Source organism: Pantherophis guttatus, chromosome 5 (genome assembly GCF_059756535.1).
Source record: "Pantherophis guttatus breed Tessera chromosome 5, ASM5975653v1, whole genome shotgun sequence".
Classification (NCBI taxonomy): domain Eukaryota; kingdom Metazoa; phylum Chordata; class Lepidosauria; order Squamata; family Colubridae; genus Pantherophis; species Pantherophis guttatus.
In genome coordinates, this window is record NC_142067.1 from 19,688,087 (window position 1) to 19,709,337 (window position 21,251).

Sequence of the window (21,251 nt, forward strand, 5' to 3'; positions counted from 1 at the left end):
TTCCAGTCAGTTAAAGTCAGGTCTTGCAGTCTCCTGACCATAGCAGGGTTATGAAGCAGGTTTTGAAGCAGGTTTTTGGGGGGGGGGACTGTGTTGTGGGGAGCTTCTACATGGAACCTAGCATTAGGTACTAGAGAAAATGGCCTCACCTGGGTCATTTCTGCTATCGTTAGTAAGGTGCACTTAGCAGCTTATAAGAGGCGACTGATTATTTTGGCTCCAAAGACAATGCCTCTCCTGCCTCAGGGAAAGGCAATAGTTCAAATAACCTGGCCCATGCCATGTATTGGCTCTATAGCAATAGCACTTAGACTTATATATCACTTTACAGGGCTTTACAGCCCTCTCTAAGTGGTTTACAGAGTCAGCCTATTGCCCCCACTGGGTCCCAACAATCTGGGTCCTCATTTTACCCACCTCGGAAGGATGGAAGGCGGAGTCAACCTTGAGCCCGGTGAGACTTGAACTGCCAAATTTCAGGCAGCCGGCAGTCAGCAGAAGTAGCCTGCAGTACTGCACTCTAGCCACTGCGCCACTGTGGCTCACTTGATAGGTCATTTCCAGCACCCTGAATTGAAACTAGAAGCATAGTGGCAACCAATGTTGCTCACATAGCAGAGGTATAACATGTGCTGGTTAAAGAACCCATGTAACTGCCCACACCAATTATGGGTTCCTGATGCTCTTCAAGGACAACCCCTTATAGTATTTTAACATTACATTATAGCATTGCAGTCATCCATTCTGGAAGTGATCAGTCTATGAGTGACTGAAAGCGAATGTGAACAACTGGAAATACAATCTGAAACTGACCAAGGTCAACCTAGCCACAACTGCCACTCCTAGTCACTACTTGATTTATTGTTCTAGGCTTCCTTGCAGAGCAGATGCTATAGGTCAAGGGTCTTGCAGAGCAGATGCTATAGGTCAACTGGCAGCCCACGGGCCAGATGCGTCACATGCAGGCCACGCCCACCCCAACTCCGCGAAGGGAAAAAACATCACTATGCATCATGTGACGGCAATGTGACATGGCGAGTTAGACACTCATGTTATAGGTATATGTCTTGATTGCCCCGTGTCTACATTATTTTAACAGTTTCTAATTTTCTTTCCTTCCTCTGAACTTGCTCCAGAACAGTTTATCTTGGCTATTCCAATCTTTTCACCTTATTCTCATATGTCAGTATAGTGCAGGGCTCCTCACTGGATCCTAATTGGTAGGTGTACTTAAGAGGTTTCCCAATATCCACCTATCCTTTTGTTCATTTTTTACATTCCTCCAATTCTCACTCTACTTTCAGTTTCTCACTACTAGGTGGCTGTGAGTTCCAGGCCTTTCGGGAGGTTGCCAGTGATTTGTCTTCCTCTATATCTCTATATAGAAATTTGATAACTTTTTAAAAAGGTTTTAACATATTTTTAATTTAATTAACAGTTTAGAGGCAGAGGGTCTGACTATTGCAGATTAATACCTTTGTTAAATCATTAGGTAAATATCCTCTGCAGTATCCCCAGCTTATTGTTTCAACTGGATTGTGTTGATCCTTTACTGCTAATATTTGTTTACTAGATTCAAAGCTAGTAAACAAATAATCTTATTTAATTATTGGCGGCAATTTTGTACAATGCCTTGATAAGAACATGTAATAATTACATTGTCATTATCTATGCTGAACCTCAGTTCAACATTTCACAATTATTTCTTCCATTTGCTTTTGTGTTCCAGACTTTGTTTTTAAATTCATTCAAATTTCTTTCCAAAAACTATTTATTTTTTGCTAACCCAGCAGAATACTGGTTTCTTGGGACTTTGATTGAATTTGGCTTGTACTGCCTATTATTCCATTTTGAAGCACTTGCCTCATTTTGTTTTTTCTATAAATTCATTAAGTTAAAACCTGAAATTTTAGTGAGCATATATTTGAACTACTTAACAGCTGGTCCTCCTGGATTCTTAAATTTACCTCAGAGGATTTTTTTCTCCCTATGATTACAGAAAGATGATGAATGAAAAGCATGTCAATGATGGTACTAACAATGCAGTCATTTCCGCATCATCTGTTTTTAATTGAATTAAGCAATACTTTGATATTATTTTTAAATGACTGTTACCTGTTGAGCGTAACTAGAATGGAAACAAGTGGGCAAATCTTTTGCTTATTCTCAAATTAAAAATGATTGCAATGGCAGTGTCAGCAATGCCTTTTAAAACATGGCTTGCCCATAATTAATATATTGCCCATTGCAAATATTTATTAGTCAACATCACAAGCCCTACCTTTTTCATTTCTTCTAAACGCTCGTTCACATCATTCAGCATCCAAGTATCTTCCCCTCTCAATCGCTTCAGTTCCTTGCGTCTTTCATCTTTTTCATAATTAGCTTTTGCCTAAAGTGGAAAAAAGGACATGGATAATGCAGCAAATTGCAAATATGTGTATAAAGTAATGCTTAGCTCTTCAGTGAAATACTCCATTTGGAATAAATCAGTGATGCTCCATTATATCTCAGAGATACTTGATTATGCTAAATCAATGAAGCATAAGACTAGCCGGAGAGTTTTAAAAGAAAAAGAATCATAGTGAACTTAATTTTGCTACTAAAAGCTGTTATAAGATCTGGGAAGTATAATACGCCTATGAATGCTGATGGGAAACAAAATTGAATTCCAAAACCTACAGTAAATCATCCCATTTATCAAAGAATATGTTTATTGAAATCTAAATCTTCACAAGCTAAGACTTACTCAAAAATTGTATTATATTCAAAGATACACTCACACACACATACACACACATATAATTGCTTGGAATCCTAGATTGGCATATTCTTTTTTTCTTTTTACTGTATATTTATTTATCTAATCATATGCATGCCTCCTAAACTATTTGCTATTGTTATTGCTTCCCATAGCCATTGGAAACAATCAACCAATGGAACATCTTGCCTTCGGAAGTTGTGGAAGCTTCATCACTGGAGGCTTTCAAGAAAAGATTGGACTGCCATTTGTCAGGTCTCCTGCTTGGGCGGAGGATTGGACTAGATGACCTACAAGGTCACTTCCAATTATGTTAATCTATCTAATGACAACATTATTATTACACTGTTCTAATTCCTTTAGCCTCCCTAAACTGTTTATACTTAGGGTTATCTATGCCAACTAGATATAGCTTACCTAGTTTAAAACATGCTATTAGAATTTTTAATTTAGAATTTTCCCAAATGGGTCTGCTTTAATGTAATAAATTTAAATTTAAAACATTTTTAATTATTTTTGCACAATGCAAAGCACATGAAATAGATATTTCTCAAAGCCTTATCCATGTGCAGATACGGGCTTTGAGAAGAACCCAATTTTGTACATATCATATCAAGGTTTAGGGGCTAGGATAAATGCTACCCATATATAGTTGCTCAAACATACAGTTCTGTGCTATTGTCTTCTCTCCCCTCCCAAAAAGATAATCAGTAATTTAAAAAAGGTATAGAGCCAATTGAGTGTAATATAGATTACACTAGATTAATATCTACTTTCCAGTAACTTGGAAGTATCTTTATATCACAGAAAAGTTCTACTGTTCCAGGCACATGAGGAATGTTTAATAAGATGCTCAAATGTAAATATGCTCTCATATCTGCAGGAACATTAAGAAGGAAGGTACGTATCCTGCTTCTTAAAATCTCATGCCCGCACATCAAGGGGCCATATTTCACTGAGTCAACAAATGTAAGTTCTTGAATTATCATTTTCAAAACTGCAACTTCAGCCTTCAGAAGGCTGTCCAGCACCAGGGCCACCTTTTACTAAAAGGCCACATTGGATTAGTCCTTTTATTATAATTAGCCATAGTTCACATTTACTAGTTAGGAAGCTATATATTGGCAGATGTCAGATCATACAGTTGACAGCTTGACAGAGTTATGTATTTGGATTTGGGAAATCATGCTTCTTGTGTAGAAGGATCCATTTGTGCTATTCACTCAAATCAAATCTCTGGGTATAAGTGTCTATAGAGATTCTCGGTCATCCAGGTCATGGTTGTCCCAAGGTGCTTTTTCAAGAGGCAACTGGGATTTCTGGTTTTTCTTTGAAGACGTTTCACTTCTCATCCAAGATGCTTCTTCAGCTCTGACTAGATGGTGGGGAATGGAAGGATTTATATTCCTTGCAGACTGTCATCAAAGAAAAATCAGAAAGTCCAGTTGCCTATTGAAAAAGCACCTTTGGGACAACCATGACCTGGAAGACTAGACATTTAGCGATACACTTTAAATGGAGCCTTCTTGAAAAATGATTTAAGTTGACGTCTTATAATTAAGTCCAAGTAAGTCAAAAAAATGCTAAAATGCTGTTTCCCTAAAAAATAAGACCTCCCCTGATATTAAGCCCAATTGGGCTTTTGAGGGCATGCGCTAAAATAAGCTTTCCCCCGAAAATAAGCCCTCACTGAAAATATTTAAACGCAGAGCTGGAAATCAGGCAAGACGGCAAGAGGAGCCCCATCTTGCTCCACACACCCCAAAATAATAAGACCTCCTCGAAAATAAGGCCAAGTGCTTATTTCGGGGTTCAAAAAAATATAAGACAGGGTCTTATTTTCGGGGAAACACAGTATTATTTATGAAAATGACCAATAAATATATAAAGATATTAAAATAAACATAAAAGATATAGTTAAATAACATTTTTCCTTTTCTACAGACAATAAGATTTTAATATCCCTTCAAAGTAAAACTTGTTTCTAATCTCATTTACCAAAGTACTGTAATCAAATATGATAGAATCAATTCAACTGTTAATCACAAGTTTCAGGAGCATTCAGATATAATTTGACTGATGGGAACTTCCATGGCAGAGACTTTTAAAGGACACTAGGTTCACAAGCCTCACTTTCTAATCACTTTCAGAAATAGCTCATTAATTACTTCTAGGCTACTTAGAAAATGCTGTGCCTTCAAACTTGAACAAAAGAAAAAATTAATCATAAATGTAAGAATTTAAAGAATCTGAAATAAAGAGCAAAAAGCTAAATAAGGTTTTGATCTTAGAAATAAACAAACTAAGGGTTCAAATAAAATTGGAATATTGAAATTTTTGTATATTTTTGGAATTAATTATAAAGAACAAACACCTTCCTGTGGAAAATATATTGATTTGATTTTACAAGACAAAAGGAAGATAAGCAATTTCATAATTTCAAAAAGTGGACACAAGAGGGGATTAAAGTTTTTAGATAGAGGAAAGACTTACAAACCTGTAAAATGTTGCAAAACACTGCAACAATAAATATACTGAAGGAGAATTTTGAAGAATGGGAATCAGAAAATAGTAGTCACTGTATCAACAATGTCAGTAATGATGTCTATGTCCAAAAGATGTTATCGAAGAAATAACAGATATAGAACCCATTTTATTGGACAAGCATTGAAAGCAAATGGTATGGAACGTGGGTTTACAACTGACAAGCCAAGAGAATAACTTACAAAAGGAAGTTTCACTTGATCTATAAAATAAAGTACTTAAGGTTTTAAATTTTAAAAGGAAAATACAAAGGACAAACCAAGAGAGTGACCTGAATAATTTTTGCTGTTGGATTTTCCTATTGGGTTGTTAAAGCCTTAGAGAATTCTGGCAATGGGATAAAGAAGAAACGAAAAGAAATCAAACCCTATGACAGTATTTGTATGAACTACATATTAAATCTATTAGAAGTAAAAGAAATATAAAGTTGGTTTATTTGATCACAGGTAAAACAAGGTAGCTTAATTCTGGCAGAACCTTCTGACCCCCCAACTGAAAATATGTTTTATGGATTTGTTTATAGATAACTGATATGGGATGAAGAGATAAACATTTGTAATCTTAGAAGGGGTGAAGAGTTTATACTAAATCTGTTTATATATGATAAATTTGTAATTCACTTTATATTTTTTTTCTTTATTACATTCATACTTTTTCTCTTTTTGTTACTTTTTATTCCTTTTTATTCTTTCTTGCCTTAAATCACTAAGTTTAGTTTGTATCAGATTTTACCATTATAATTAAAATCCTTAATTAAAAAAATACATATATATCAATAAATAAATGGCATAGCTTTCTATAAAATAAATATAAAAATCTAAATGAAATAAATATTAGTTGTATCATAGAAAGGATGACAGCTCCACAGATGCACCTCTGACATCCCCTCAGGCATCACTCTTTTTCAAAAAATATCCCAGAATTTGCAGTTCTCCTAAACTAGTTTCTATTTTGATGACTGTCACAAATCAGTGAGCAAAACACAAGTAAGTCTTGTCACTCTCCTTTTCACATATTTCAATACTTCTCTTCATAAGGACAGAGACCCTGTTCTAAATAGGTTTTCCATAATTCCCTCTGGCAGTCAGCACTGAGGGAATTCGTAAGTATGGTAACAAGACAACCATTTAACAATGTCCTTCAATGTTTGGCCCAATATACACTTCCATTTATTAGATATGATGATGGTTTCAACTTAAAAATTTAAACAGTTGTTTTCTATCCTACCATAATAACCAAGCAAAATAGAGCTATATGTTATGTGACTGTAGGACTTTTGTTGGAGATAGGCATCCTTAACTCAAATTGTGATATTCTGATGATACATGTCTCTATACATTATTCACAGAGTTTTCATTCCTTCCTAGCAACAGAAAATAATGAAACTCCAGATAATAAGATCTTGAAAAAACTAATATCTGACAGGCATAAAAGCCTGTCTGCCATTTTGCATAAAGTAAATCCCACCCCACCCCCCAAAAAAAGCCACCACCAACCAAGTTCACAAACATTTTATTTCAGATACCATGATCTGCTCTCTTTTTAGTCACAACAGATATCTAAAATTAAGGGTAATAGAATTATAGATAAACAGCGCTACTTATATTTAACTAGCTGAACGCCCGTGCTTCGCTAGAAAACTATGTGATCGGGCGTGATAAATTGACACTTAAAGCCTGAAACTTAATGTAGAATGTGTAACTCCGTAGCAACAGAGCGTGTTAATATAAAGCAACTGGCAGTTGGAACAGAGGGGGAGGGAGAGTAGAATGTCCCAGCCCGCAGGTCAGATGAGTCATGCACTGGCCATACCCACACCCAGTTTAGCGAAAGGGTAGCATCAGAGCATGTTAATATAAGGCAACTTGGAGTTGGAACAGAGTTCTTTTCAAGTGGGGAGGGGGGAGTAGAATGTCTAGCTCCTTAGCATCAGAGTGTGTTAATACACAGCAACTGGCAGTTGGGACAGAGTTCCTTTCAGGTGGGGAGGGTGAGTAGAACGTCTAACTCCTTAGCATCAGACCGTGTGAATATAATACTGTATATGAAATACTAATGGTCTGATGGTCATTTCAAAAAATCCTTTCTTTGCGAGCACCTAGAAGCCAAGAGGAACATATGTGCCAAATTTCAAGTTTGTAGGCTGTACCATTCTGGAGATTTAGTGATGAGTGAGTGGTATTTGGCTTTTATATATATAGATTTCATTAGCTCCTACTGGTGGAATGGCAAAATAAACACAAACTGATAATATACAATTCTTATTTTATTTGCATGCTTTGATGCTACCCAAATCATCTAATAAGGCTGTAATCCAAAACAGATTTAGGAATGAGCCATTTAACCCATTTGAAGCTACGTACATACTGAAATATCTATCACTGGAAGAATTATTGAATTTTCATCAGTGAATAAACTTTCCTTATCTTTATTAACACAAGCTAGGCTTAAAATTAACAAACAGGGCAAATGAATACATCCTATTACAATAACTACAACCATAAACATATTACATATAATAGGATTATGTTTTCTTAATAGCCTTGTTTTTATTTAATGCTATCTTGTGCAAATGAAGGTTTGTGCTCATTAATTTTTGAATACATATTGGAATTTAATACACAAACAGCCAGATCACAGAACCACTTTGAGTATTTATTTTAGAGTTGTTTGCTGTTAATGTAACTTATTAGCTGTAAAAAAATGTAATAAACCATAAAGAACATATTTTATTTTTACTGTTTACATGTACATAATATTAACATCTACTTAATATTAACTTTAAAATATTAGCTAAAATTGGTATGGTCCTGTTCATACAAGACTTGCTTGATTAGCTAATGACAAATGGCCATGAAACAATAGCATCTATGCAATTCTGAGCTACTCAGTTTATCCATCCAACATTATTCTTTCACCAGGATTTGGTTCCAAAGAACCAAAGAAAAGAAACTTTACCATTTCATTGGCTATATGGAAACAACCAGACTAAAGTAAAATCTTGTCATTTACCTTTCTTGAATAACCTTCAAGACTAAATTTATCAGGCAATGCCAGCAATTATCTCGAGGTTACATCTGGACTGATTTAGGGTTAATTTGAAGTGACTTGATCATTTCTGATTCATCATGTTCTTGATTTAAGTGTAGTAAATATATATATCTATTGATTGGAACACAAGTAATAAAGATTTACTCAACAACATACAAATCCACTATAAAACAAAGAGCACTTTTCTCCAAATATGTGTCCCTCTTCCCTCCTCCAATATTTTAGAGTCACAACTCACATTATTCCCTATCACATCATCAACACCTAGCTAAGTCATCTGGAAGTTTGAAGAATAGCAGATTGAAAATTGGTATTTGGAGGATAACAGGCTGGAGAAAACTGCCGTTTTAGAAGTACATTTATTTATTATTTATTTATAAAATTTATTGACTGCCCATCTTACCATAGGATAACGTATCTACTATGTTATCTCTTATAAACTTTCCTTGGGGTCTATCCATCTCAGAACAAGAAAAATATAAACCTTTGATGTTTTTCTTAATTTACTCCCATTTAAACAACTGTTAGGAAGCACCGATCACATTTCTAGCCATAGCACATCATTAAATGGTTCTTTCTAATGAACCATCTATATCAAGCAGCCTTAGTATTTTCTTTTCCAGTCAATTAATTTATTGCCACTGCTGCACACCTCCAACATCCCCACTTCTAGTTCTGGTAATAGAACCTTGGTCTATCCTTCTAAGATACATTAATAGCTTTGCCAACCCTATTAAGAATTATTTATTTATTATTTATTTATTTATTTATTAGTCATATTTCTATGCCGCCCACTCTCCGAGGACTCTGGGCAGCTTACACCAAAGACAGTATACTAAATAGCATAATGCCCCCAACAATCTGGGTCCTCATTTTACCCACCTTAGAAGGATGGAAGGCTGAGTCAACCTTGAGCCGATGAGATTTGATCCGCTGATCTGCTGAACTAGCAGTCAGCTGAAGTAGCTGCAGTCCTGCACTCTAACCACTGCACCACCTCGGCTCTTATAATTTATCTTTATTCATCCATGTTAGAACCACTGCAGCACCCTTGCATCACATGATCAAAATTGGGGTGCTTAACAGCCCATCTGCATTTACAATCTTTAACTACATGATTCAACTCCTACCCATTTCTGCTGTTTGGCATCTCTCCCCTACCTTGTCCATTCACACGCCACCCTGTACCAACGCTGCCCTGCACTCCACTGCTCCTGCCACCCACAGCTGACCTTCACTGTGTTCTTCCTCCCAGTGCTGATGAGGGACTCCTGACCTGGACCTTCATGAGAATGCAACTTTATCAAAAAGGGCCTAACCACGCCATCTGCTACAATGCAACTAACACAAGCTATGAAAATGATAATATTGCCACACATCAAAAACAACTCTGAAACAATTGTTACAACCACACAGTATCCCTGTAGCAGGCAAACCAACTAAAATGTCCCTAAGGTGCTTTTTCCAAAAGGCAATCGGTCTTCCGGGTGCGATTCAAGGTGTTGGTTACCACCTTTAAAGCGCTCCATGGCATTGGACCTGGATACCTTTGAGACCGTCTTCTGCCACCAGTAGCCTCCCACCGGCCAGTCCGCTCCCACAGAGAGGGTCTCCTCAGGGTGCCATCGGCCAAATTATGTCGGCTGGCGACACCCAGGGGGAGGGCCTTCTCTGTGGGAGCCCCTGCCCTTTGGAACGAACTGCCCCCAGAAATGCGTAAGATCTCCGACCTCCGTGTATTTCGCTGTGCCCTCAAAACCTTGTTGTTCCGCCAGGCCGGGCTATCAATGTAACGATTTTAATTGGTTTTAAATGTGGGGTTTTAAATTTGGGGGTTTTATAATTGAGTCAATTATTTAATAATTTTAATTATTTTTAAATTTTGTCTGTCTTTGTGCTTTTAATCAGGCTGAGTCCTTCGGGAGAAGGGCAGTATAGAAATAAAATTATTATTATTATTATTATTATTATTATTATTATTATTATTATTATTATTATTATTATTATTTATTGGTTAATCTTTAGTGAGATTCACAGCCTTTGAGGCTGGTTAATAGCTCAGCAGCTCGAGTCCTAACCAAGGACCTAGGAACTGTTAAGGTATCGTCGGAGGATGTAAACTGTTCCGAGTAAGGTGGTTTTTTGTAGAGTCAAAATGTTCAAGTCCGGCAAATTTAGAATTTCTAAATAGCGGGGTAGCCCTTTGGGTATTGCTCCGAGGGCTCCAATTACAATCGGGACAACACACGATTTCTTTTTCCACAGTCGCTCAACTTCAATTTGTAAGTTAATAATTTGTTGTTGTTGTTATTATTATTATTATTATTATTATTATTATTATTATTATTATTATTATTATTATTATTATTATTATTTCTTGGTTTTTCTTTTCTTTGAAAACATTTTGCTTCTCATCCAAAAAATGAGGATGAGAAGCAAAACATTTTCAAAGAAAAAAAACCCAAGAAAGTCCAATTGCCTTTTGGAAAAGACACCTTTGGGACAACTATGACCTGGATAATTGAGAATCTACATGGACATAATCCCTCCAAAACTTCCTATGTGAAACCAAAACACAGTAGCCCAAGGAAAAAAAAAACAGGAATCATTTACAACATTCAGTGTAAAGACTGTAACAACCACGATGCAGGATGGATAAGCAGAGCACATCCGTAAACAGCAACTAGCAGTCAGAAGACATGATGAAAAACTTCTTAATCTCACAACACAGAGACAGACTCACCCATAGTTTTAAATGGGAAACTTTGAGCATCCTAAACCATGCTAAATCCAAAATCGTTAGGGAATTCCTGGAATTCCTCGATATTCAGACAAATCAGCCATTAATAGACAGATAGACATAAACCACATTTACACCCCTTTCAAAAAGGGGAACAAAAAACTCAGAACATATCCTTTCCAGCAGCCTGTTTAAGCAGCCCTGATAAGCAAGGATTAACACCAGGTAAACAACCAAGCAGACAACAATATCCTAATCAAGGAACTACTTAAGGAGAAAACTACCCCATACATCAATACTGGAGGTACAAAATACTGTAAATAAACATGGAGTATTCCCCACACTTACTAGCAGTGATAATGTTACTTAATTGGGTAATGAAACATCTGCAAGTAATCAAGGACCAAGAATCTCATAGTTCAATTCTGAGCTACACGTTACTTTATTTATTTATTTTATTTTATTTTATTTATTTTAATTAGATTTATATGCCGCCCTTCTCCGGAGACTCAGGGCGGTTTACAATGCGTTAAGCAATAGCCTTCATACTTTTGTATATTTTATACAAAGTCAGCTTACTGCCCCCACAACTGGGTCCTCAATTTACCTAACTTAGAAATCTCCTGGGGAGATTCGAACATGCAATAATTGCAGACACCTGAATGTTAATAACAGGCTTTTAGTCTGTTGAGCTATCCAGGCTCACTTGTACTTATTCTTTCAACTTAACTGTACTCCAACATGTATTCAGTATTTTGAAATTACTGTACTTCTCTTCGATTGCTGCTAGTTTTAATTCCTCCTGCCTTACAATGGTTTCTACTTTTAAACAACCTGCATCCTTCGATCATTATACTCCTATATAATGTGATAGACTAAAATGGCAATTGGTTAAATCTAACTTACATATGTTCCCTGGCTTTGTCTTTAATTACTGTTCATATGATAACATAGCAGGTTCAAACAACTGCTTAGGAAGCTTTAGGCTGGAAGAAAGAATGCAGAAAAGCATCAGAGAAGACAGAAAGGAGAAGCAGTCACAGGCTGGGTGTGATAGTTTCTCTGGGTAGGGTGGACAAAAGGAAGAAACACCATGGAGCCAGTCCTGGACTGCAACTACCTCCTAAATTCTCCTACCAGCCAAAAATTGAGAAATCCCTTCTGCTTGCAGAAACTGTAAATAAATTAATTCCTACTTTATTTCTACTTCTATCTCAAAGGCTAACACGTTTGAGGTACATGAATGGGATTTGCATATAGAAATAGAAAAACAACTGTCAAAACTCTTCGTCCCCTGAAATGACAATTAAATTGAACTGTCAAATTCCCTTCCAGCTTCTCCAACCACCTCTCTTTCTAATTCATCTTGTATATCCTTAGATAACTTGAAGCAGGAGTGGGAGAAGATGTTTTTGCAAGGTGGCTCAACTGAATGTATGAATAAGTAGTAGTTCTCGCAACCCAGACAGTTCCGATATGGAGCCTATGCTACTAAGTGCCCATTATTCCTATTAAATCGTATTTCCCTTTCTATAAAGATTCAAACTCATTTTATCTACTTACTGTATTCTGAATAGGAGAGAAAAATGTAGGCTACAGGCTTTATTAGCCATCATTTTTTCTGATTTTCATTATCAGTTTAGAAGGCCACATTACTGTAATAATCTTGCTTCCTTTCACAGCACATCAGCCTTTTCTGAGGTATTCAAAGTTTTGCTATATATAAATCTCTAATATTTCAGCCTAATAGAATGGACGTTGTCTTACCTGAACGTCCCTTTTCTGGGCGCTGCGTACACTATCCATGCATGGGTTAATCCTCCAGTGCTTGGCAACAACTGAGTGAAAACAAAAGGCTTTTGTTCCCCTTTCCGGCTCCCTAGCCACGCCTCTGGTCCCATGATCCCCCAGTCTGAACGAAGGCGCAGCAGACAAGAATCCACACTATGAGTAACTTATGAACACAACTTTATTAACTCAAATTAGCGTAAAGAGAAATAAACTGGATATAGTCATAAACGGTGGCAGGCAGCCCTAACAGGTGGGATATGGATAGTGTACGCAGCGCCCAGAAAAGGGACGTTCAGGTAAGACAACGTCCATTTTCCTGTGCGCTGCTCCCACTATCCATGCATGGGATATACCCAAGCTTAAACTCCCTGGGTGGGGAGCTGACTGCCTCCAGAGTCCTCCTCCGTCAGTACTTTTTGCAGAATTCTGCGGCCAAAGGATGCCTCAGCTGAGTTGTACGCATCGATCTTGTAGTGGCGGATGAAGGGTGTGAGGGATGACCACGTCGCCGCTCTGCAGATGTCCACGACCGAGGCTTGGGTGGCCCAGGCCGCCGTGGTAGCCGCGCTGCGAGTCGAGTACGGGAGGATCTTGCCTGGGGTCGGTTTGGCGTCCAAGTCATATGCCAGGGCGATGCAGGCCTTGATCCATCTGCTGACTGTGGCTGCTGATATTTTCTGACCCATGGACTTCGGGTTGAAGGAGACCAGGAGTCCCTCCGTACGGCGGAAAGGAGCGGTCCATTGGATGTAAGTGCGGATGGCGCATCGTACGTCTAGGGTGTGCCACCGCTCCTCTCTGGGGTCACGAGGTGATGGGCAGAAGTCCGGGAGAATGAGCTCCTGGGCTCGGTGGAACCACGAGTTGACCTTCGGGATAAAGGCGGGATCCAGGCGTAGGGTCACCGTGGAGTCGTGAAAAATACACAGATCTTTGCGGACCGACAGAGCTGCTAGCTCCGAGACCCTCCTCGCTGAGGTGATCGCCAGGAGGAAGGTCACCTTGAATGACAGGTACTTAAGAGAGGTCGAGTTTAGGGGCTCGAATGGAGGCCCGGTCAGTGCCCGCAACACAAGAGGTAAATCCCATGAGGGGTAGCGGTGAACTGTGGGTGGTCGCAGGTTGGTGGCCCCATGCAGGAACCCCTTGATGCGTGCGTGGTGCGCAAGGGATTGGTACGGAGAGCATGCAATGACTGTTGACAGTGCCGCTGTCTGTCTCCTTAGGGTTGCGGGAGCCAGGCCCTTGTCTAGGCCAGCTTGTAGGAACCACAGAATGTCCCGAATAGCAGCCGACATGGGGTCAATGTGCTGGAGGGCGCTCCAGCGACAGAACGCCTGCCATGATGACTCGTAGATGCGGGTCGTAGCTGGACGTCTGGCTGCTTGGATAGTGGAAACAACCTCGTCTGGCAGGTTGTCCTTCTTCAGGATGACCCGTTCAAATGCCAGACGGCTAATTGTAGCCACTGGGGCTCTGGATGCGTGACTGCTCCTTGGCACAGAACGAGCTGCTGCGGTGGGATCACCCATGGCTGTTCTACGGACAGTGCTACTAGGTCGGCGAACCATGGTCTCCGGGGCCAGTTCGGAGCTACCAGGAGTAAGTCGGCTTTTTCTGCCAGTAGCTTCCGAATGAGGCGCGGGAGCAGCGGGACTGGTGGGAATGCGTACAGGAGACCCTCGGGCCACCTGCAACGCAGCGCATCGTGGTCCTCCGCTTGTGGTGTTGGGTAGCGTGATACGAAGCGGGGGAGCTGAGCGTTGGCCGGGGTTGCGAAGAGATCTACAACCGGGTTTCCGAAGCGTGAAGTGAGTTCTTGGAACAGCTGAGGGTGGAGTTGCCATTCCGCTTGATCTATCGTTTGGCGGCTGAGCCAGTCCGCCCTCACATTGGTCGCCCCCGAAATGTGGTCTGCTCTGATCGAGAGCAGGTGTCTCTCTGCCCAGCTGAACAGCTCTGCGGCCTCCATCATCAAGGTACGGGACCTTGTGCCCCCCTCCCTGTTGACGTGTGCCTTGGCCGAGATGTTGTCGGTCAGGATTAAGATGTGCTGCCCCTGCACCGTCGGCTGGAAGTTGCGCAGTGCCAGTCTGATCGCCCGAAGCTCTAGGAGGTTGATGCTGCATTGCTGTTCTTGTTGCGACCACTGTCCTTGCGTGACTAGGTTGCGGAGATGGGCTCCCCACCCCCGAAGGCTGGCGTCGGTGGTGAGTATCAGACGGTCTGGTTCTAGAAAGCTTGACCCTTTGAGGAGCGACTGCGATGTCCACCACCTGAGAGACCTGCGAGCCTGCAGGGTGAGGCGTACTTCCTTCTTGGAGTTGGCCCTTCCCGTACGCTGGAAGGGGAGGAGGAACCACTGCAGAGGTCTGGAATGTCTGCGTGCCCACGGTATGATGCCGAAGCAGGATACCATCTTCCCGAGGAGGGTTGAGAGGTGGATCAGGGCTACCCTCCTCCTCGTCAGCGTCTGCAGAGTAGAGGTTCTGATGCTTTGGACTCTGTCCGGCGACAGAAAAACTTGGCCGCTGGCCGAATCTATCAGCGCCCCCAGGTGAAGAAGCCTGGTGGTGGGCTGGAGCTGACTTTTTGGGAAGTTTATGGTGAAGCCGTGGTCCTGGAAGACCTTGATCACCATCTTCATGTCTCTGTACGCCTGGTCGGGTGTGGACGACAGGACCAGAATGTCGTCCAGATAACATAGCACCCGGATCGGGACGGCCCGGAGCCTGGCCGCCACCACCGCAACCAGCTTGGTAAAGGTGCGGGGAGCCGAGGACAGTCCGAATGGCATCGCGCGATATTGGTAGTGGCTGCCCGCGTATTCGAACCTCAGGTACTGACGGTGATGTGGGTGAATCGGCACGTGCAGATAAGCCTCCCGGAGGTCGACTGATTGAAGGAAGTCGCCCTGTCTCACTCCCGCTAAGATGGACTTGAGGGAGTGCATCTTGAACCTGCGGTATTGTACTGCCAGGTTCAGGCGCTTTAGATTCAGTATGCCCCTCCAGCCCCCGGAATTCTTGGGGACCAAGAAGAGGGTCGAGTAGAATCCTGAGCCCCGCTGGCTGTGCGGGACCGGCTCTATGCCTCGATCTCCAGGAGGTGGGCAATCTCCTGCGACATCAGGTCCTGAAGTTCCGAGGATTGAGGGGTTGGACAGCGGACAAACCTGTGGGGCGGCTGGCCGGTGAATTCGATAGACAGACCGGAAGAGGTCGTACGCCTTACCCAGGAGTCCGAGGTCGACCTGGCCCATTGTTGATGGAAGAGGATGAGCCGTCCCCCTATGGGCCCTATAGGCCTGGAGTCATTTCCCCCTTCTGGCGGGCTTAGGGCCGGCTCCTCGGAAATTGTGTCTAGGCTGCTGGTGTCTGCCTCGGTCTCGGAACTGTTGTCTGTCGTTAAATCTGTCTCCTCCCTGGTAATGGGAGCGGTGTGAGGAGGACCCCCTGGGTCCGGCGCCTGCACGAAAGGGCTGCTGGAGCGGATAAGGAGTATACCTGCGCTCCTGGCGCCTGTAGGTTGAGGGGAGGATCTTCCTCTTGTCCTTCCCCTCGATCAGTAGGGGTTCCAGCGAGGCACCAAACAGCTCTGGTGCCTTATATGGGGCAGTTCCCAACTTCCACTTGGCTTTGAAGTTGGCTTTCCATGGACGAAGCCAGAATAGCCTCCTAGCAGTAAGAGTTGAGGCCAGCGCCCTTGAGGCGAACTTGGCTGAGTTCAGGGAGCTGTCAGCAGTGTATTCGGTGGCAGCTATTAACTTGTTTATATCTTGATGCAGTCTAGTGTCCTCAGGCGGGAGTCTGTCCTGCAGATGACGGAGCCAAACGAGCGAGGCTCTATTGAAGAAGGACGAAGCTGTCGCAGATCTGATTGCCCAGCCTGCGGCCTGGTGTGCCTTGCGGAAGGCCCCCTCCATCCTTTTCTCCTCCGCTTTGAGAGTGTCTAGCGGGTCGGTGGAGACCAGGGAGCTGGAGGATAACGCTGCCACCGGCTGGTCTACTGAGGGGAGTGCCAGGAGGTCCTCCAGCTCCGGGGCTGAGCAGTAGAGTTTCTTATCCAGGCTGCTGGGTGTTGCCAGGGAGGCCGGTTGCGCCCAAGGGTTCTGGATCACATCCGTAAACAGCTGAGGGCAAGGGATATAGTCCTTTTGTGGCTTTGCCGACTTGAAAAGCGCGTCATGAGGACTCGGCGTTTGCGGGGTGGCGGTTGCGACGTCCCCTGGTATTCCGAGGTTGGTTGTGAGCCGCGCTTTGTGGAGCAGGGACTTGAATAGGGCCGGGCGAAAGAGGCCTGTGAAAGCGGGGGTGTCCGGCGCCAGGCCTTCATCCTCTGACAGTTCCATCTCCTCCGGTCCCTCGTCTGCTTGGTCTGAATCTTCAGACGAAGAATCCTGCCCTCGAACTGGGGGGGGTGGCCTGGTACTCCTAGGCTGGGCTGTGGGTGGTGTTGGCGTGCCTGGACCGGTGCGGGTTGCACGGTTGCCTGGGATGCCTGTTGTAAAGTTGTGGTGAAGAAGGACGAGAGGGCAGCTGAGAACATAGCCTGGAAGTCCATTGGGGTCGCCAACCCAGGCCCCCTCTGGGCTTGGTGGTCTGCCCCTGAGGGCGTAGAACTTGCCTCCCTAGCACGAAAAGGCTGTGCCGGAGATGGCGTCATTGAAGGCTCCGGAGCAGCCCCTGGACCTATCTCGGGATGGGGCGTAAGGCGGTCCAGCCTGGGGGCATCTGGGGTTCTTGGAGTTGTTGCAATGTCGGCCAGAGATGTAATTCCCAGCTCTGTCTCCCTTGGGATGACCTGCGCTGGTTCCAAGGACCCAGGTTCTCTGGAGGAGGCAGCCGCCTTGTGGGCCCTCTCCCACTGTCGCTCCAGCACATTATGCCTCCTTAAGGCGTCCCTATCCCGGATGGGTAGGCAGCCTTCTGATGCCGCCCTGCTGGCTGAGCTCTCGTGCCTCCTTTTGGATTTCTTTTTCCCCCCTTTTGAGCTTATGCGAGGGGGGGTTAGCTCCAGCTCCATATCTGAAGATGGGGGGGAGCGAGACATGGCTGTAGGCTGTGAGCTGTTCAGGCAGGCCCCTTGCTCTGTACCAGTCAGGTCGAGCGGTAATCCTTCCAAGAGCGCTCGGGCTGCGCTTACCTCTCCCCCGTTAATTGCCCTTCCAGCGGTGGAGAGGTGGGGGGGGTTGTTCTATAGCCGGCTCCCTGCTGGTGGGGGGGAGACAGAGGCTTAAATCCTTTGCCAAATATGGCGGCCAGAAGGTCCGCCAAAATGGCGCTGGCACGTGGTGCGCTGACCCACCGTGCCAGACTCCAGCAGCGGACTCACAATGGCGGCCCGAGGGTCCGTCCAAACGCCGCGCTTTTCCCCTGCAATGGGGTTCTGTAGTGCAGGGGGAGGCTGCTGAGGCTCTCGCTCTCTCTCTCTTTTCCGCGCCCTCGTAGGACGCTCCGATGAGGCGCGGCTCAGGAATGAGCGTTCCGGGTCGGCGCCACGTGGTCTGAGCCTCCCGACCCGCCGGCCAGCTGATGGGCGCGCGAGCCGCTTGGTTCCGGGATGCGAGCGGCGCACCTTGGATGAGGGGGCGAGGGAGCTCTGACTGGCGAGCCTGCGGCCAGCTGGAAAGCGTGACCCTGGCGGCAGCAGTAACGGCGAGGAGAAGGCAGCCGTTTGAAATTCCGCCCCCCCCTGAGCAGCGTGGGCGGCTGAACTCCGCTCCCCCCCCTCTCCTTGTAACGTTGCGAAAAAATAAAGGAGCCTCGGAAAAAAACACTAATCAAAAGTAACTAAAAAGCCTAAACGCCCTAAGGAAAGGGAAAGCCTGATAAACTGAAGAAAGAGGAAAGGGAGAAAGTCCCCACAGATGTACAATACCTTCAAATTGTGGAGCTCCCAAAATCACTACAGTGTTTGCCAGCAACTGAGTGAAGACTGGGGGATCATGGGACCAGAGGCGTGGCTAGGGAGCCGGAAAGGGGAACAAAAGCCTTTTGTTTTCACTCAGTTGTTGCCAAGCACTGGAGGATTAACCCATGCATGGATAGTGGGAGCAGCGCACAGGAAAATTCTCATAACACATATGAAAATAGTTACTGGGGGGCCCTTATCTAATAAAGCAGAATTCCATTTTTTTCTCTGCAAAGTAACTATATTCCTCTATAATAAATTAAGTTTCAGGTCTGCTAATCATTTAGCAACAATCTTGTCACCGTTGTTCAGTCACTTCTGATTCTTGTGATCAGATAACGGCTTGCAAGGATTTTCTATCCATAATTGCTTTAAATTCTTATAATCTCAAGCTCATATCAGAAATACTACTAAGCTGTTTTGTCTTCCGACACCCTTTTTTCTATTGTCTTTGATTTCCTCAGGTATCAGTATATTCTCCAAACAGTCAGTCTTCTTCATTACATATTAACATTATTTAAAATTTAGCTTTATTAGTACATCCAGTGAACTGTCTGGTCTTCCCTCATATATTGAATTATTGATCTTCAAGATATCATCAACAATTTTCTCCAGCACCACAGTTCATTAACATTATCACCTGCAAAGGCTAGGACTGCTAAGTCTTTATCAGCAATCTTAGGATAGTGGAAGTTCTGTGCTATTGATTCACATAGAGAGAGATTATTGTATGCATTAAAGAGTGATACCGCAGACCTTCTCAACTGTTAGTGCCTCCATGCTATGAAACACATTTTCCCCAGTGGCATACTTGGCTCCATCCTTGCTTTCCACAACATTCTAAAAAAAATAGATTTTTCCATCATACTTTTGGCCTTGAGTTCATTGCCTGTAATCTTACTTTGGTTTGGAATCTTTATTTTTATACTATTTCATTGTCCTTATTTCTGCTTTTTGTGAACTGCCAGAATCCTTTGGGATTGGAGTGGTCTACAATAAATAAAATCACTAGTTTGACATCCCCAAATATAAGGATAGGAGCCATAAAACGCCCCCAAAATGTTTCTAATTTGTAGAACTTTTCCCACACTATTGATGGGAAACCAACACACAAAAAACCATTTCTTTGCATAAATAATAATATTTGGCCAAAAATGAAATGATTATACTTTGGCTGCCTAAATTAATTATTCTCAAGTTTCAATGAGTGCATTCTTCTTTTTAGTTTTTAATAGACCCTCAAACTGGTTCTTAGGCTATACAATATTTGTGGGATAATCCTAAAGTACAATTTCTTATAAAATCCAGTTTTTTTAAAAAATTAACTTGACACAGTTCTTGCAAACCAAGGTTGTGAAGTTTAAAAGATAGGTTCTGGCTCCATTAATTTTCAATCTTACCAAGAATCTTATAGCTTGTGAAAAAATATGTTGCAGGAGATGGCACCATCTGACTTGCAAATAACACATATCTACATGTATATCAGAAGGGACTTCTTTCTGAATGTTCTTTCTGCCCCAACTCAGGAAGCTCAAACTGCCCAAGGAGCTACTGATACAGTTCTACAGAGGAATTATTGAGTCTGTCATCTGCACCTCTATAACTGTCTGGTTTGGTTCTGCAACCCAACAAGACAGACACAGACTTCAGAGGATAATTAGAACTGCAGAAAAAAACAATTACTACCAACCTGCCTTCCATTGAGGATCTGTATACTGCACGAGTCAAAAAGAGGGCTGTGAAAATATTTACAGACCCCTTGCATCCTGGACATAAACTGTTTCAACTCCTACCCTCAAAACAACGCTATAGAGCACTGCACCCCAGACCAACTAGACACAAGAACAATTTTTTCCCAAACGCCATCACTCTGCTAAACAAATAATTCCCTCAACACTGTCAAACTATTCACTAAGTCTGCATTACTATTACTATTAATCTTTTCATTGTTCCTATCACCCATCTCCTCCCACTTATGGCTATATGACTGTAACTTGTTACATAAATCCTTATGATTTATATTGTTTCCTAGTATGATTCGATTGCTTATTTGTTCCCTATGACTATCATTAAGTGTTGCACCTTACATCTTAACAAATGTATCTTTTCTTTTTATGTGCACTGAGAGCATATGCACCAAAGACAAATTCCTTGTGTGTCTAATCACACTTGGCCAATAAATAATTCCATTCCATTCCATTCCCCTGACTCAGGGGTGGGTTCTAAAAATTTTTACTACCGGTTCTGTGGGTGTGGCTTATTTTGTGGGTGTGGCTTGGTGGGTGGTAATGTGACTGGGTGGGTGTGGCCAACTTTTTTTTTTTTTACTTTCAAAAGCATTTTTTCTACAACCTTAAGAAGTTGCAGAAAAAAATGCTTTTAGAAGCTTCTGATGATCAGGCAACTCAGCTGGGATTGCCAGAGGCTTTTAAAGGCTTTCTTTTTTTCCTA

General features: G+C 42.6%; 1 protein-coding gene across 2 annotated transcripts in view; it reads right to left on the reverse strand.

Annotated features, from left to right (window-relative positions):
- Positions 1 to 21,251, reverse strand: part of CWF19L2 (CWF19 like cell cycle control factor 2) — a 103,451-nt gene that overhangs the window by 78,666 nt on the left and 3,534 nt on the right. For both annotated transcript variants that reach the window (XM_034409464.2, XM_034409455.3), the window contains exon 2: positions 2,282 to 2,392. In XM_034409464.2, coding sequence (XP_034265355.2) covers positions 2,282 to 2,392 — 111 coding nt within the window. The remainder of the gene's footprint in view (positions 1 to 2,281; positions 2,393 to 21,251) is intronic.